Source organism: Tyto alba, unplaced genomic scaffold (assembly GCF_018691265.1).
Source record: "Tyto alba isolate M040663 unplaced genomic scaffold, T.alba_DEE_v4.0 Super-Scaffold_11, whole genome shotgun sequence".
NCBI lineage: Eukaryota > Metazoa > Chordata > Aves > Strigiformes > Tytonidae > Tyto > Tyto alba.
Window position 1 is genome coordinate 4,867,678 of NW_024881273.1, and position 18,879 is coordinate 4,886,556.

At 38.3% G+C, this 18,879-nt stretch overlaps 1 protein-coding gene across 1 annotated transcript in view; it reads left to right on the forward strand.

The window, feature by feature from the left end:
- The window catches only part of CCDC180 (coiled-coil domain containing 180), a 28,328-nt gene extending 10,053 nt beyond the window's left edge, over nt 1-18,275 (forward strand). The window contains exons 16-37 of the mRNA XM_033012090.2: nt 38-77; nt 177-406; nt 1,004-1,221; nt 1,367-1,542; nt 2,647-2,827; nt 3,348-3,494; nt 3,764-3,908; nt 4,117-4,233; nt 4,650-4,748; nt 5,089-5,202; nt 5,852-6,075; nt 10,142-10,212; nt 10,992-11,124; nt 11,703-11,777; nt 12,761-12,827; nt 13,164-13,305; nt 13,715-13,875; nt 14,195-14,332; nt 15,401-15,512; nt 15,756-15,861; nt 16,407-16,545; nt 17,943-18,275. Coding sequence (XP_032867981.2) covers nt 38-77; nt 177-406; nt 1,004-1,221; nt 1,367-1,542; nt 2,647-2,827; nt 3,348-3,494; nt 3,764-3,908; nt 4,117-4,233; nt 4,650-4,748; nt 5,089-5,202; nt 5,852-6,075; nt 10,142-10,212; nt 10,992-11,124; nt 11,703-11,777; nt 12,761-12,827; nt 13,164-13,305; nt 13,715-13,875; nt 14,195-14,332; nt 15,401-15,512; nt 15,756-15,861; nt 16,407-16,545; nt 17,943-18,074 — 2,967 coding nt within the window. The 3' untranslated portion in view covers nt 18,075-18,275. The remainder of the gene's footprint in view (nt 1-37; nt 78-176; nt 407-1,003; nt 1,222-1,366; nt 1,543-2,646; nt 2,828-3,347; nt 3,495-3,763; nt 3,909-4,116; nt 4,234-4,649; nt 4,749-5,088; nt 5,203-5,851; nt 6,076-10,141; nt 10,213-10,991; nt 11,125-11,702; nt 11,778-12,760; nt 12,828-13,163; nt 13,306-13,714; nt 13,876-14,194; nt 14,333-15,400; nt 15,513-15,755; nt 15,862-16,406; nt 16,546-17,942) is intronic.
- Nucleotides 18,276-18,879: the final 604 nt, after the last annotated feature.

Sequence of the window (18,879 nt, forward strand, 5' to 3'; positions counted from 1 at the left end):
ATTGTGTAGGGCTTTTTTGTTGTTGTTTTGCTTTTAGAACTTGCAAGGAAAGATAGATTTCGCATTTCAAGATGAAGGTAATACCTCAATGGTACAAACAGGTATTTTTGCTTGCTTGTTTTTCAATCTGTATTTCTGTGAATTGTGACCAGTAAAACTCTGCTTTAACTGGAAAGAACTAGTTCAGACTTCAGAAGCTGAATGCCTGGTGGAGCAGAAAGCTGAGAGCACTGTGGAAGAAAATGAAGGAGAAGAAAAGACGGACAGTTGTCAACAGGAAAATGAAGAAACAAATACAGCTGAGAATGAGGAGATTTTTGCACAGGAAACTGAAGAAACAGAGGAAGAAGAAGATGGGGAGAGTACTCCTCATGAAAGTGAAGAAACTGAGCATGCAGAACAGGGGGTAAGCTTTATACAGGTAAGTGAACAAGAGAATAAATTTGAAGGTGAAGAGAGTCTTGCACAAAATAATGACAAATAGGAAGTCATCTTTTTGCTGAGGTAAGTCTCAATTCCTTAAAGTAGCCTAGATTTAGTCTGTACACAAAGCACACAGGAGTCTATTGTTTTCATTTATTTATGGACTATTAGATCCTTTTTTTATGGGTGAATGGAGTATATAAAACAGTTTACAACCATTCCTTTTGTACTGCTTTTACCCTTCTAAAAACCTTTTGCATAGGATTTTTTTTTAAGTATCTCTTTCTTTCATCATAGTATTCTTAACACATGGTGAATGATTTAAGCTGTATTTGTAGCTAAGTATTAGTTTTTCAGGTCTTTAGTTATATGAATGTATTACCATAACAAAAACCTTTTAAAACATTGATGACTCTGCCTATTGAGACTTACAAGCTTATTCTCTCTATGAATGTTGTCCAAATTGAGAATGACAACGTTACTCTTAATATCCTTAGGATTCTTACATTAGCTTGTGCACTGTGGATTCTGTGATTATACCTTTAAAGGTAACTGATGATGATTTCCATTTGTTTCCTAGGCTATATTCAACAGCATCAAGGCAGAAAGCTCTGAAATTGCCATTGAGACTTTTTCCACTTCTAGTGGAAACTCTTACACAGTTCTTGGAGTTAAAGAGGCAGGAAAGACTGACATCCCAGAGGCTTATTTTACAAAATATGAAAAAAAAGAATCACTTCCTATGTACCTGAATTATGTACTTATCAAAGAAACTGTGTTTGTAGAGCTGAAGAAATGGTTAGTAGAAAACAGTCTGTGTTCTTTCTTTCCCTTTAGGTCATAGACATATTTCAGCTGTTTGGAAGAAACATTAGACTAAAGATGCAAAAAATAGCTAATTATTTTGATATAACTCACTGTAATATTTCTTTTTCAATCACAGGATTCGCCTCTGCTTTTTTGAACACTTAGAGAAATGGTTTGCAGAGTCCTTGTCCAACTCCTGTATCTTTGTATCTGCCAAGAAAGAGGAGCTGAATTCAGAACTGCAGCTGCATCTTCACTCTCATCAACAAAGGCAGGAGAATATAGAGACAAATATCTACAGTGTTAGAGCTGGTACTGATTTTTTTTTTTTCTGAGCGTTACATGTCTTCCTTTAGAGACAATCATAAGTGGACCAAAATCTCTTTCAGCATCAGTTGACTCAGTAGTAGAGGACAACAGGGAGCAGCTGAGTGTGTAATTCCTAGTATAATATGTTACTTATGTATTTTTAAAAAAATGTTTCTTTTCTATAGCTCATACTGGTTTGTGCTATGTTATGTTTGGAAAATGCCCAGCAGTGCCTTGATCAATGACTTGACTGTAAAAGATGTAGAACATTCAATTTCTATTGTCAATATTTGTGAATCATTCTCCTTGAAATTATTTAACAAGAGTTTTCAATATACAAAAAATAATTCTAAAAGTGTTGCAGAAAAAGAATTAGCAAGTGTTGGGAGAGACGAAATACCAGGGCTTGGCTTCTGAATACAGGAGTGGAAGGATTTAGCTGTATGATATATCATTGAGCAGCTACAGATTGGCCACTAATGAGAACTCTTTTTTTTGTATGAGAAGTGTCAGGTTTTTCTGGTGGAAGAAAATTATTTAAGACAGGTTTGTTGGTCTTTAACATATAAAATAGAAAATTCTTTTTTGGGAGAACAGGCAAATAATTTTTCAATTCCACTTTTTCCTGCAAAGAGGACAGGTGTGTTTTCTGGCAGTTTTCTTGAGGTTGATTGGCTGGCTCTTGATTATCCAACTATCATTCCAGAAGGAAGACCAAAAATATTTTTTTTTTCCCACAAAAATAGAGAGAAGTGTATTTTCCATTTAAAAAAAAAAAAAAAGAAGAAATCTTTTACCTTTACTTTTTTACAAGACTGAGAACAGAGAAATAATTGAGATGCCAGTAGTGACTGAAAATAAAGGAGAAAGAGGGCTTAGAACCAACAAAAGACATTTGTGATTTGAATGGATTAGGAGCAGCCAGGGATATATGTCAATAACAGGAGAAAATTCAAAGAAAAAGAATCAGATTATTTTATTTGTATGTTTTAGCCACTCAGAGATGTGGCTTGGTTTATTTTACCACTGCTTCTGATGATAGGTTGGCTGGTGGTTGTGATAGTCCACAGTAAACAGGGCATAACCAACATCTTTTTTTCTTATCAGTGGAACTGTTGCTTCACAAAGAGCGTCTAGAGTCCCACTGTGCAGCAGTGGTGGAAGCTCTGAAAAAGGAGAGAGCTGAATTTCTCAAGTTTTGTGATCAGCAAAATAACGTCAGCAAAACCTTACACTCACAAATCTGTGACATGGAGTCTGTCTTCCTCAGTGCTCCTAGGACTGAGACGTAAGTGTGCCACAGGTATTGCTGGCTGTGAATTTCCATAGTTAAATACTCCTGATTGCTGAGATGTTTGTGGTTTGCATTCTAAATCTACATTACTGTTTAATGAAGACCGCTTAATGAAACTTTAAAAAGATGTAAAGAGTTTTTGTTTCCTTTATCTCTCCCTGAAGAAATTAAAATCAGTACTGAATGGATGACAGTTTTCATATATTTTCAAACTGCTGGCAGTCTTAAAGTAGAAAACATGTTTCATGTGTTTAGGTTTCATCCAGTTTACTAATCTTGCACAGTAATATCAGTTGACTCGTTTTGAAAGGATACTCTTCAATAGCATCAACTGCTTGCTGATATCTTCTGAGTGTTCATCAAAACAGTCACAATTCAGTGAGTTGCTTTCAGAATACTAAAACACTCTTGAGTTCTCAGATTTTGTTCATGTCTTTACAGCCAGCAGTCTCTGAATCATAATGTGTGCTCCTCTTTCTATATGTTTTCCCTATATTCTATTATTTGCTGCTAGGTTAGTTTCTTTCAGCCATAATGTGCACTCAGAGCTACATAATCGTCTGGAAGTGATCCAGGTTTCCCTGAGGAGTTACCGGAACTATTTGGAGGAAGCTTTAGGAAAATTGAGGGATTCAAATGTGGATTTTCTCAAAGCTTGCAGGTACAGAGATTTCACTGAAGTGTTGTTTATAAATAGTTACCTATTTCTGGGCATCAGCATTTTCTGCATAGGCAGAACAGTAAAATTAAAGTTTATTTTGTTATTCACCTAGCTTGCTATTTAAAAAACCCCAATTTTATTTTGCCAAGCCACAATTATTATACTGTTTTCATCACATTTGTGGTTGATATCTATGTCTTAGGGCTGCATAGTCTTTGAGAACAAGAGGATTCATAGCCAATTGCTGTTACTTTGCTGGTTGCTTTCAGGTTACATTTGGAGGGAGGTAACTTTTCTCCTGAGGAGGTAAAGTCTTTCAGCAAGCGTCTTCAGGAAGAAAGTAAGCGTATTGACTCTTTTGAAAGTTTAATCAAAACAGATATGGAGAAAATGGAATCAAGCTGCTTGGAGCAGGTCTGCAGAGTTTCATTCTTTCAAATTATGTATTATATTGGCATATTTGGTGTGATTTATGATCAGCCTACTCCCAGGTTGGGACTGTAAGACTGTTCTGTGTGGCAATTACATGATGGAAAAAATAAGTAGAAATAGTTAGCTTTATTATATGTTTTAAAAAGTGAAAATTAATTAGTTCTGTCTCTGGTTTCTGGCATTCTTAAAGGCTACTGAACTTATCAACCAGTCTGAAACAAAGTTCCATTATCTCTTTATGAATCGAGTCTTTATGGAGAAGATCCAACGATTTTTGACAAATCTACGAGTGCAAATCAAATCAGAGGTACAAGTAGAAACATCAGAACTTTGTTTAAATGAATTACAATAATTTCTTGTTTATTCCATTGAAGAAATTTTTGGCTGAATTCAGAGTGGACAAACATTAAGTGACTTTTCATATTAATTCAAAACCTGTTTTCTGTCATTATAATCTTAAAACTATGCTTTTACTACTGCTGCTGCTATGCTGGAACACTATGGGCTTGCAGCATGTTGAGTAAGTACATCTGAACAGACCATCATTTTTGTGTGTTGCAATAAAGGACATGAAATGTTGCTTTTTTGAATTGTTGTTTTCAGCTTCTCCTCTGAGTACCAGTGGTTGAGTGTTTTTACCAGCAAGTCTAGTCGTTTCAAAGTGGAGCCTCTGAAAATCCCTTGAATGAGATTTCACTTCACCAATATCTGCTTCTGGTTTAGGTAGCAAATTCCAATTTGCAAGCAGTGACATTAAACACTTTTCTGGAGAAGCTCCATCAGAAGATAGATGCTTGTGCTCATCCTACTGCAGATAAAGAAGTAAGTTCTAATCAGCACAAAATGATATTTAATTTGACTCACTGTACATTTTTGTAGAATGTATAAAATAATATTTTTGGTGCAGCCTTATATTTATACACAACTGGGTGGGTGAAAAGAGTACTTGACCATAGAATTTTTGCTCAGGAAGGTCCTCTACCTGTTTTCCTGTTTGCCAAATGGAAACCTCAGCATCTACACAATCTCATTTCTTCCATGTATATGTAAATAAAATGGTGACAGAAAAGAATCAAATGATGTTGTATGCAACAGTCAGCATATCTGAAAAGTCTGAAATAGCTAGTTTAGTAAATACCTTCTGTATTATCATATCTTTCAGTCTTTGACTTCTGAGGAGTTGTACGATTTTGCAAAAGTGGTGTTGAAAGAGCTGAAAAAGAGGAGCCAGTATCTTGACTGCTTGCTAGTAAGAGCAATGAGCCCACCTGATAATGTAAGCTATCATTTAAATTCTCCATGTTTTATTTAACATTGAGTGAATTTTTATGTGTATATGTTTTAAAGGTTTTTCAGAATCTGTGCTTTGAATTTTCAAATGAAGAAAGATGCTGCATTATGCCAAGCCATCCAAGACATTGTAACATTAGGTCAGCTTTTTTAAAAGGTTAAGTATATCAGTCACCACTGAGTTTACTAAATGTTAAAGATGCACAGCATCATAATAAGTTGCTCAGTCCTTCACAAGAGTTTATTTTCAAGGTGTGGCACTATTCATAGATACATATTTCATGAGTTTATTTAAATGATTAGAAAAAAACCCCTAATGTGTCCTGAAGAGATTTTTTTATCAAGTGGGTTTTGGGGATTTTTTTAACTTCCTTGTCTGGAAAGTCTGTCTTTATTTTGTAATCTACAGTATATCATTGTTTTAAGGGTATATACTTAAATACTGCATATGATAATTACGAGAATCTACTCATAACTATTTCTAAGTGTCTCAGAGTTGTATAGCTGTAACAACATTACTACTAGAATTATAAAAAACTTTATTTCAGCCTGTGAAGCAAAACAGTGTGTGTTTGGAAGACCTGATTTAGTAATCAGTAACTACATGTAATAATTTCACTAACTGCCTGCTACAGTCAACATTTTTCTTCCTATTTCAGGAGGACTTCACCGCTCTTGCAACAGATGTTAGGTTACAAGGTCCAATTGCTGTTGCCATTCGAACGGGGTGTCTCAGAGATGAGAACAAAGTGATGGTGATGGGGATGGATCCTGTCAAGTTTCCTTTGTTAAATCCAAGCAGAATGGGAAAGTCTGCAGTTGATGATTTATCAATAAATGTTATCAAAAATTTACTTGAGTAAGTACTTGTTTGCCTAAAGGTGTTTTTCTGTCACTGTCTATATTTTCTTTGCTATATATACCTCTTCTCTTCATGAGGCTCATGATAACACTACAGGGGGCTTTACTACAGTATTTTTTAAATTTATATTCCAGAAGCATATCAAAGTTTTCTTGAATTCATAGTTTATAGTTTACCTTTGTATATATAGAACAACTGAATATATTGTTCGTATGTGATACTACTACATACTTTCTGATCAGTCTAGCTTTAAAAATCAGCATACCTGAGACTACTTCCTTTTTAAAAGCACAGTTTACAATAGCCAAAAATACCCCATTGTGAGTAATAAGTCACACCTAGTTAACAGCATTATGATAAATTTTAGGTATTAAATTTTTGTCTTCTATAGTATTATTTTAGTTAAAAGGTGATTAAATGCTACATAGCTGAATGAACACACAAGTGTGTGATTTGCAAATAAATATTTTAATGAACAGTTCTTCTCGTAGAAATTTTGAAATTCCAGTTAAACAATTAGTTACTCCCATGCAAGTACTTATATTTACACTGTCAGCTGTAAATGTAATCCTATCTGTTAAATATTGTCTCAGAAATCTAACTGCAATTAGCACATGGTAAGGATAGAGAACTTGGATAATTCTCCATGTAATATATTGTTGGAGAATGGCTCAGAGACAAGGGTCCTGAGCCCACCGAGCAGTTGTACGATCAGAGCCTGTTCTAGGGGCTGATGCTGGGTCTCACTGATGCTGGGCCTCACAAGGGTTTGCCTGCAGCTGCTCGCAGCTGTTGATACATGAAGAATGTCAAGGGTGCTTTGGCCTTGTGTACCGTGGTGTGTCGAAAACAGGTTAAGAGGAATTAGAAATAGTGGCATGAGAAACTTAGTGTTATGAGAAGCTTGTGCTGTTAGCTAACTGCAAGTAGGTGGACCGTGCGAATACGACCTTAGAGCTTAAGCCAATCAGCTAGTGACTAGTAGGCATAATAATTATCGTTGTCTGTATAAATATATGTACCCTGGACCAATAAGGACACACGGTATATGATGCTCTACCACCCACATTGAACCCGTCTCGGCGTGTCGTTCCTCCGTCGCCCGCAAGATGGCGCCCGAACAGGGACCTGCATAGAAGAATAACATGGACAGAGCAGCGGAGGCGGAGAAGCACCAGATAGAGCAGCGTCCGGGGGATCAGAAATGGACACGGGGAAACACCAGATACAGCAGTGCCTGGGGGATCGAGAACAGACCCGGAGAAGCACCAGATACAGCAGCGCCCAGGGGTTCAAGAATGATCGAACATTGGATCTCCGACGTGTCGTTCCGAGGACCTGAACCAAGATAGAGGGTCACTCTCTGCAAGGGCTGCTGGCAAGAGCTGCACCTGGTGCCTTAATCATGGAGCATCAGCAACATATCAAAGTAAGGGAGCATTTCTGTGCCTTAGTCAAGGAGCACAGGGCCGGCAGGAGCATTTCTGTGCCTTAGTCAAGGAGCACAGGGCCGGCGATGCCTTAATCAGGGGTGGGTCAGCGGTAACAGTACTGTGCCTTAGCCAGGGAGCACAGGACCAGAGGTGCCTTAATCAAGGAGCACCAGGTTGATGATATGGAACAGGAGGTAGCCCTGGATTTGGCAACTACAAAGTGTGGGGGGGGAAGTTGCATCCGGACCTATGCTCTTGGAAATCCAGAGGCCAGCCCCCCCCCAGTGCCCTTACAGTCATGCCCCCCCCCCCCAACCTCGGAGGCGGAGGGGGAGAGGGATGATGGCCCCTCGCTAATATTTAGCCAACAGGAGGGGCGCGAAGTAGGTGATTTATTGTGGGACGAGACCATCACTGGAGGCAATAAAGGCAGTGAAACACGACAGCAAGGGGTGGTCTGGCGAATGATCGTAAAAGCTCTGGGGGAGATGCCAGCAGAACAGAAAGTAGCTGCCGCTGCCATGGCGGCTGTCAGCGCTGTACCATCCCCGCCGGTCCCTGCCGAAACCAACCGTCCGTCACGATTAGCCACCTTCTTCGGGGTTAATCAGCAGCTCCACTCTATTAAGGGCACGTCACCAAGTGTTCCTGTTTGCTCCACCGCGCAAGAAGCAGCAGAGGAATCAGGCGGCGCGGGAGAACAGGGGGGAGCGGTGTGCTGCCCCAAACTCTGCCCCCCCCCCCCTTCGGATGGTTCCGCCCCTCACAGCGCGTCAGCGTCCGACTCGGAGAGTAAAACGGCGGCTCTGTCTGAAATAAAGCAACAGGATCACACATGGGTAAAGGACAGTGACAAAGTCCAATAACTTGAAAGAAAATTACAGAAGTTGAGCTACAGAACAGAACTCTGCATTTACAATTACAAGAAAAGGAAGCGCTGCCAGCAGCCCCTCCACACCCACTCCCGTCACCCTTATCAGAACCAGCTCCGCTTTTAGCTCAGTCCTGATGGAGTGGGGTGATTCGTGGTGCCTTGTTAAAAGGGGACTGGCATGCTGCTGGAGCATTGGCCTGCCCAGTAGTGACAACGAAAGGGGGACACCTAGGAACTCAAGATCACAAGATTCTCCTTGGGGGGTCTGGAGACTCCTTACAAACTTTAGAACTCTGAACTGTCATCTGGGTGTTTCAACATCAACACTGGTATCAAGAACTTGTTCATATAGTATCAGATTCATTGTATGTTGTGGGTTCATTCCAATGTTTAGAACATAGCATGGTGAAACCTGTATGAAATTCTGTATTGCATACTCTGTTGTTACAATTGCTGACACTATTAAAACTGTAGGGGTGTTTTTTCTTGATTGGCATAGTTTGTGCTTTTAATGTTGCAGTGTCTCATCAGTCTCCTGCAGAGGACTGTCAGTGCAACATTCTTAGCACAAACACAAAATGGGGTCTACATAAGACTGCATAAGACTGGAACATGGACTGACAGAATGGTTACGAGACTTGGGAATTTGGAATATGGACTGATAATGGTTACAAATCTACAAAACTTGGAAATTAGTGGGTGGCTGGAAGCTTTGTTAATGCATGGACTGGCAATGCTGATTGTCATTATGATTGTCATGATGGTATTGGGGTCTGTGTGGAAATGCTTTATCAATGCTATGAATCGAGCGTTAAAGGGAATCTGGATTGTCCAAAAAGAAAAAGGGGGAAACCTGGTAGGAATTTTTTTGGGGTGGGATCAGGGTCATGCACTGATCCTACAGGGTTTGGACAATCCAGGCTGGGTCTCTGAGCAGAGAACTGCCACGTGATAATCCTGCCCTTGAGGTCATCTGGAAGGGCAAGAATGAGGAAGTCAAGCTAGTGCTTCCTTCCTGTCTGAATGCCTGGATATACTAACTGCAAAGTACATTTAGTTTGTTCATGTGTACTAACGATACAGACCTATCACAGCACTTCCGGGTGCGTGATAAGTGCCTTTAGCCAACAGATTGTAAGCTTGCATGCTTAAGTTGTGCCTTGTCATGTATTAAGAAAATCTTTGAACAAACGTTAGGGCAGGCTCTGCTCGTACAAAAAGAAAAAGGGGGAATTGTTGGAGAATGGCTCAGAGACAAGGGTCATGAGCCCACCGAGCAGCTGTACGATCAGAGCCTGTTCTAGGGGCTGATGCTGCCTCGCTGATGCTGGGCCTCACTAGGGTTTGCCTGCAGATGCTCGCAGCTGTTGATACATGAAGAATGTCAAGGACGCTTCGGCCTTGTGTACCGTGGTGTGTCGAAAACAGGTTAAGAGGAATTAGAAATAGTGGCATGAGAAACTTAGTGTTATGAGAAGCTTGTGCTGTTAGCTAACTGCAAGTAGGTGGACCGTGCGAATACGACCCTTAGAGCTTAAGCCAATCAGCTAGTGACTAGTAGGCATAATAATTATCGTTGTCTGTATAAATATATGTACCCTGGACCAATAAGGACACACGATATGTGATGCTCTACCACCCACATTGAACCCGTCTCGGCGTGTCGTTCCTCCGTCGCCCGCAATATATAATACAGTATATAATATAATATGGTAGGGTATTCAATAGCCACTTAGCTGTTTTTTTTTTGTTTCAGATTTCAGCCCTTTGGAAAAGCTTCAGGCCTAAATCAGGAGAGAGATGATAATTCACGTTCATTAGGACCAGGTGTGCCAGCATTTCTTTTAAAATATTACATTCATCTAATCCGTAGTTCCTAACATATCACTGAGCTGGTGTCACATGGTTCACACTAGTGGCTTACATGATAGCTCTGAGAGAGTTGTGCATCCCAACTTGGTTCTTGGATATATTTACGTTTCAAAAAGCAGATTATTTTTGGCTCTTAACCAATGAAGGCTGCAGAATGAGATAATAATTTTATAAGGAGTACCTGTATTTGTGATAGCAAAAGAGAAAAGGGGTGGAGAAAAAAATTAGAAGAGAAGTCATGAAAGTATGTAGGGGATCAGGGATCCTTCTCAGTGTATTACCATTTACTCAAAGGTGAGTGCAGAGGTAACCCCAACTGCTTTCTACCTAGTGTTCCCATTTCCTCATCTCTGTTCTCCAGAACTTGAATCCAGCCACTTCCAAAGATATCCTCTCTCTCTTCTGCATTCCTAAATCCTCATCACAGCCAAGACTATGAATGCAGCCCATTCATTCTCCTTATTCCCTGCCCTAATGTCATTTTAAATCTCCTCCCATCTACCACATATTTTCTATGACTTTCTCATTACTCGTGCCCCAATGCATAGGCTTTATTTTCTCTTGCCACTGCTGAGTTACTTCAGTTCTGTCTTCAAGAAATGATTGTTCCTACAGTTGTCTCCTTAATGTTGTAAGGAAACATAGAAATGAGAACACAAACTATATAACCATATAGAAAATACTTCAGTTGGCATTTATACAGTGTTATTCATCTTTCCTTGTTAAATATAAAGCAATGCTTCCTACATCAAAGAAGAATTGTCACTTAAATGTATCTGATGAAGGTCCTCGGAACTCTGCTACTTACAGCAATGCAGCTCGGATCACCAAGAAGTCATCTTTTAAGAAAAAGATGCCAACAGGAAAGTAAGACCCCTGAAAGAATGAATTCCACTTGCAGTATTCCTGAGCAGAAATTTACCTAAACTGTCCACTGCCCATTCTTTGAAAAATTCTTAATGCTTATTTGTATTAGCCCTCTCCACCTGTGCTTATCATTTGGGGATCTCTTCCCTGTTTATGTCCTCATGATCAGCTCTGCATTTTTTTCAGATTTGGGCTGGAAAAAAACCTCTTCTTTTTCTCCTACATCTGCTGTTGTTTTGTATTTTGAAGTTGTTGAAATATAGACTAACCCCACTCTTAAATCAATGTGGCTTACTTTTCAGGTCTGGTGTCTAAATAGTATGTCTTCAGCTTAGTCCATAGATAGAGCTACTGTAATAGTGAAAACAACAGAAAAGGTTTGAAGAGCTGTTGAGAAGATAATCCTCAGAATTTTTTTTTCGTCAAAAAACTATTTTCATATAATAGTAGTTTTAGAGTCACATTTCTCCAAATTTTTCTTCAGTTTCATGTCCATCATATGACCAACTAGCTCAAATAATCAACCAGAGAAGGAAAATACTTGTGGATAGATTCAAATTAATGTTTTTCCTCCCAAGGAAACAGAAATACACTGGACTGGTTCTCAGTGACAAGAGATTCCAGATATTTGGAGAGAAGCCTCCAGAATCTGAGTAAGCCATGTATATTTGCAGAAATAGAAGTTAATCTGCAAAACCCCTCTATCTGTCTGTCTGTCTGTCTGTCTGTCTGTCTATCTATCTATCTATCTATCTATCTATCTATCTATCTATCTATCTATCTATCTATCTATCTATCTGTCATCATGAACTATAGAGTTCACCATTGAATTTTGAGGTATTTAACATTGATACTTATGGGACAAACTGTTTACAGTAACAGTTCATTTTTGCAAAATAATAAGAGTGAATGTAAAAGTATTCCATTTTATTCTGTTTAATGTCTAAAATGGGTGGCCTCAATGGAGCCCATTTTGTACATTTACAAAAAATGGGCTGGGAAAACATAAAATGGCCTGTCTTTCAGTTATTGTCACCTCTAAGAAGACCAATGAATTTTCTACACTACATTTTTGTGCTCAATATTACATTTATATGAATAAACAAGGAACAAACTGTTTAGGAGGTGATTTTTAAATGGTTCCATTCTCCTTCTCTAAGAAAATTATCATGTTTTCTTGATATGTGCAGTTGTACTATATAGAATTGAGATATTTCATATGTGCCAAGAAAAACTATTAGAATTAATGTGTAAATGTTTGGGAATTTTGTTTCACTCTGTGTTTCACAATACTTCTAGTAAACAACTAGGCCCACCTTCAAATATGTTTGGTTTATCTAAAATGCATGGTAAGCTCTCGAGATAAGTTTTCAGCACAGGAAGTTGGCTAAGATTACTGGTTTGTTACAGTGACATGGAAGTGTTCTCCAGTAAGCATTTACAATAGCTCAGAGTCCTTGCTTCTTCTGAAGAGCATCCATTCTACTGGGGGTGAAGGTTCTTAGGCACTCTGAATATTTGTTTGTGTATGCTCTGAAAAATGTATTAAAATAAACCTGAAAATATTTGAAAAACAGTAAATATTGCCAATGTGATAATTTTACAATGTGATTGTCTTTATTTTGTTTGGTTTTAGTACTTTTAAGGGGATTATTATGAATATTCTCTGGACGGGTAATAACAGCTTGCTCTGCCTTGCTGAGGTAAGAAAACCCAGTGCTCTTCAGTCACTTGTGCCTTCATAGGTCTACTGCTGTGTCAGCTAAACAATCTGGTTCTTTATAACGTTTGGATGGCCATCCAAAAATTTTCCTGCCTTCACCAGTAGATTTGATTTTTAAATAGTATTTGACACAGTGTATTTTTAATCGCCGGTTTCTTTATAAATATTAACTAAGCATTTCAGAATCAGAGGAAGAAAACTGCCCTCAGATAAGAGGGTGGTGGATAGCCTTTATGTATCCCTGCTACTGTTATATGCCTAATGTGACTTGTTTGAATGTGTTATCAACACCTTTGTTTATCTTTACCTCCCAAAGGAGTTCTACCAAAAAGAGAATCCTCAAATCACAATGCCTGAAGATCTACCAGAGACATTTGAACATTGTGCAGAAGTGCTCAGACAGAATCTGTTGTCATACCAAAATCAAGCAGATGATTACTACAATTCCTGTCTTATGGGTAAATTCATTCAGTTAAGACTTTTAATTTCTTGTGTATGTATTTTTTCAGTTATGTAAACAAAAAATTGTAGTGATCAAGAATTATGTAGCTTTCTTAATCCATCACACTCGGTGGAAAAACTCCGGTTGATTTTACTGGAAATTGGGCTAATATTCTCTTATATATTGTCAGCTACAAAAAGCATGGCAGAAGGGCACTTGACTAAATGGAAACACCTGTACAAGGTCCTATCTTTTAGCAAGTGTGTTTCTTAAAGCATTGGACTGGCAAAGGAATGGCAAAGACAAAATCTTTGTGAGAGAAAATTCCAGGTGGTTTGATCCTTGCAGGGTATGTTCAGCTTGGCCAAGTGGGTTTTTTCCTTGCAATGAATGTGTCACATAAACACTTTGTCTTTTCCAAAAAGAATTTCAGGATCAGCTGAGGTTGTTTGAGAAGGAGCTCCCTTATGTCTCTCAGTTGGCCGTTGATGGTCTTTTAAAAGAACACGTGCAGAAGCTCAGCTATTCCACTGGTCAGATTCGGTACCTCTTCAATAAACAGCTGGGAGAATGGGAGAATGTGAAGGTATGTATCGTGGACATATTCATCATTCAGAAAAAATACAAATATAAAAATATCTTGTTTACCACTTGGTAGGAGAGAGATTATTATTTGTTGAAAGCAAAAGCCAAGGTGAGATCAGAGGCCTTGTTCTCCAGCAGACAGGCGATTTGGTGTATACTGCACTGCAAGGCATGTCTCTAGACAGCCAAGGAACACACTAAATTGTCTTTCTCTTTCTGAATACTTATATATAAAACGTGTGGGGTGTACTTCTTCCTTATTATGACTCAATAGCACATTCTTTATTGAAGGCATTTCTTTCTTATGTATTTATTTAAAGTCTCTGCACAAGAATCAGTTATGTCCCTCTCTGGGACACCCTGGCAACTTACTTCAGCTAGACGCTTTGTGCCAAGAGGAAATAAAAAGACAAAAAGACCAAGCTGATGGTATTCATCTCAACACACAGATGCTGCAGGTAAATGTAAAGCCACTGCTTAATATTAACTTAGATGTTGCGTTTGGAAAGGAGAGTACAGCTTGAATACATTTTTCCTTCCCATCAAATATAAACAGGAAAATGTTTTCAGTTTTAGGCAATCCTGTTCACATATCTTTTAACTTTTAAGTTATGTATTGTCAGCATTAGATCAATATATACATATATACATATATGCATATGCACATGTACATGTGCAGAGATTTATTGTGGAACTAACTGATCTCTTGTATCATTCATAGAACCTACTGAGGAAGAGATGATTTAGAGGTTAATGGTAGAATTAGTGGATGTATGTCTAAATTGGGAGCAACAGTGACATCCCCTGGTTAGTTGTATTACTTGCAGACAAGAGATGCCTGGTACGGTTTCTTCTGTGTGCATTTCATTAGTGCAAATGGTTGACATTTTTCTACACAAGAATAAAAACTGGAATAAGCAGAATTTTACAGGAGAGATTCAGGAATCAAAACACTTTGCCTGCTTCATCCCCTAGAGTTACTGAAGGTCAGTTCCCCCGCATTAAAGCTATTTGTTTACTTCTCCCAGGCTACTTACTCAAAATTCTATACTGTCTGCAGAGTATAAATATCTTTATTCCAAGGTAATATCTCCTTCTCCTCTTAGCTCAGCATGTACACACAGAAACACACATATCCTGTTTTAGAATAATACCAGGCCAAAGCACTTCCACCCAAAGTACCCAAATTCCAAAATGGCCTTTGCTTTGGGCAGAAGGATGCATTTACAGACAGCTGTTTTTATCAGGATTAGATTCTTAACCCAAATATACAGCTACTGGGCACCAATACACAGAACTCTACATTTTTTTAAACTTTACTTTAGGTAATGAGGTAGTGTTAAAGATGTTTCAGGGAGGCATTTTAGACCCTAGTATGTGCAACTTGGAGACTTATGTCTGTTATCTGCAGCTGCTGCAAAATGTCAAAGTTGGATATTTGTGTAGTTCTTTTGGAGCTAAGCTAAAAGGAGAGAAGATCAAATTATCAAAGGAATTCCTCTCACTTGTCTCCAATGTCCCAACAGGACTGTGCTGCTGAGTGTGCTCAGAACTTTGTTTCTGCACTAGCTGCCTTCACTGAAAAGCTGCTTCTGGAATTAGATGAAACGATCACTATTGATGATGTACAAGTAGCAAGTAAGTAAAGAAGAGATTGCTTGTTCAGGCCTCTGCTTCCTTTTCAAAGATTGCAGCAGACTTTCCCTAGGAAGAAGAGATTTTTATATGCTATAGCACTTTAAATTGAAAGATTTGCATTATCAAGCATGCAAAGCTGTTTCTTGAAAGTGAAGAGCATCTAGCTGCATGTATTTACTTCAGAACAACGGTATCACTGCCATTGTTTTGTTACTGATTAGTATATCTTCTATTATCTCCCAGAAACTGAAAAACCAAAAGAGAAGACATCCACTTTAATCCGCCGCAAACAAGCCAGACTTCCTCTAGAAATCTGTGAAGTTAAACAGTTAATTGAACGTGGGAGCAGGTAATATTTGAAGACACTGAACACTGTTCTATGTAATTTCTCTTCCCTAGACTGATGTCAGGCACTATCCTCATAGGTATTTGCTGCACTTGTTGAAAGTGCTGGATACTATGCTTGTCATTAGTGATGTCATTTAATTAATTATGGGGCAGTTTGCGTGGGTAATGATTTTGAAGAAAGAATAGCAGTGGATCCAAAAAAAAAGTGAATTACATATTGTATTGTAAAACAGTACAATTTCAATATTGTTGCTGTGCCACTTTGCTAGCCGCTATTTATCAATTCAACACTTTCAGATCTATGAATATACTGTGTATTTTCACTTAGAAGATATGAATTCTATTTACTGTGCAGAGATCCTGAAGTTTTAAAAGAAAAGGTGGTTGTACTAAGTATAGTAGTTTTTAGGGTAAACTTTTTGTGGAGATTAAAAAAAAAATCTTCCTGCATAAGTACAAGTAACGCGAATTAGTATGATCTGCTCTCTTTTTGAACCTTCTCTCTCATGTATTTTATGTTTGGTTGGTTGGTTTGGTGTTTTAAAGGACTTGGCCAGGAATACCCATGACTACTCTTACAGACAATTCAGACTATATTCTTTGCAGAGAAACTGCATCAGTTACAACAGCTAAGACTACACTGGGCCACATAGCAGCAGTAGAAGCAAGAGATGCTGTATATAAGGTTGGTCTGTGGAAAAGGATTGTGAGTGGAACTGCTACTGTTGTGGGTTTGCTTTTTAAGAAGAAAATTATAGCTATATATAGGCTTTTAATATACACAGTGTTTTCAGATCTTAAAGCCATATTAACAGTGTGTAGAAATCCTCTCTCATGTCTGTTTCTTTGTGATGTTGTCAAAAGCAGACAGGGTTGATTTCTCAGGGAGCCCTCTCCTTCAGATACATTACAATGGGGAATTGTTTCAGCAGAGAAGCACGGATGGTGTCAGAAACGGGACACTTCACGCATTACAGCAGCATCACAATTCCAAAAGTAGCTGCGCCACAATGCCATTTCAATACAGCTTGTTTTCACTCACCTTTCTTTCTAGAGACTACAGCTCTAGCCTTAGATCACAAAAGCTGATTTTTCCATGAAAGGTGAAGGGCTGTAAGACACTTAATACCTATCTTACATCCTGCACTGTCACAGATCGTTTCCACCATAAAAATGATCACTTTCTCTACTGAATCTGCTAGAATAAGGAATGTATTCCAAATAACTCTGAGTTTCTCACTTGCACGGATGATAGCTTGCGAAACAGTACTGTTCAGCAATTAGGAGAACATTCCTATGTTAAATCTTTTGGAAATATATGATCAGTGTTTATGCATCTGTCCTGGAAGTAATTGTGCTCCCAGTGAACCGACTTAATTTTTTAAAAATACATATTTTTAATAGGAAATGTAAAATACAGTCAACAATGGCAAAAGCCATCAAAACTATAAATTTACATGAGTGTTTAATGTATCTATTTATGGTACCTAAGCACCTGGTTACAGTATGGTTTTGAAGTGACCATAGTTTGTCAACAGGTGTGATATAGTAAATGCATGTCACAGAAACATTTTCCTGAATGTATGTTGCATTAAAAACATAGTATTTTATATTTTGGAGCATGGACTCTTTAATAAAGGTTCCTCGAGGTTGTGATGGTAGTCTACAAGTTTCTGTTTAGGTGAAATACTGTTTTAGCAGCTTTGTAATAGTTCAGTTCATACTCATGACTTAGGAAGTTCTGGCAAAAGACTGCATTCTGTGTTTGAGGTGCATGCTTTCCTCTTTGTTTGGTGGAGGAGGCAGCTCTTTAATCCTAGGAGCTAATAGAAGTGAGATAAAGATCTTGCATTTTTAGCAAAATTTAAATATTGCTGATAATTTAGTTTCAGAAGTCTTTAAAGGGAACACAGGGGGAAGGCAGAGAATAATTCATTGTTCATATAGTTCTGTTGTCAAATGCAGAAAATAAGTGGCCTGTATGCAATCTTCTGACACAGTGGATCAGGACCTGGATTTAGTCAAAGTAAAATTATAGTTCATCACTACCAATTTTGTCCTTTGTTGTTGTTGTTTATACAGAAATACAAATGTAAACTTGAGCAGCAGTTTGCCCAGATCAAGGAAGAAAGTACAGCTCAGCTGCTGACAGTTCAGCTTTGGGAAGATTGGTGGAAAAGATCTATCCAGAAGATTAAGCAACTCTATACATGAGATCAGTCAAATCTTGATGATGTCCTTCTGATCATTGTTCGTGTAAACTGACAAGTTTGTACTAATGTCAGTGATGTTACAGATTTAATCCAACAGAATTTTCTATTTTTTTTTTTATTTCTGTTGCACTGAACAAGTGCAATGGTGAAAGGAGATATTTTTTGCGTCTTGAAATAAAAAATCTGATGAATGTGCTGTAAATGAAATGTAGATTTTGTGCAGTGCTTGCTAGTCGGATCTCAGCCAGAGTAAAGTTAACTCATTATGGTGCTAGCTGCAGTATGAGAATCTGAAAAGCTAGAAGCCCAAGCAGCGGATCTGTATGGCAGTTCGTGTTCAAGACTCAGGCATGATTGAAAATACTTGTGTCATGGTGCAGTCTGAGGTTATAATAGTCAAAGGCAGCCTGCTTAATAATGGAATCCAGCAAGGAAACTTTTTCTTCCGCACAGATGAAGCCCTTCCCACGGATATCCTCTTTTTCTTTGCATTCTGAACAACACTGTACTCACAGCTCGCTACTTCAGTTTTAGAAATCCGGAATACAGGTTCAGAAATCTGAAATAGTTGATCTGCAGAGAATATTTTCCATGGAATGGCCTACAAGTGAGGTATTTATCTGCAATCCCAAATGCTTTCAAAGGCAGAGCTTGAAGATAAAGTACTGCTTTGTTCTGGGAGGTCAAGCAAGTTCATTTAGGAGTAATATAACTTTCAACGATACCGCTTTAAAAAAAAAAAAAAACACTCTGAACAAATTCGAGGAACCTGAGTAACTATTGAAAATGCTTTAGCTATTTTTTAT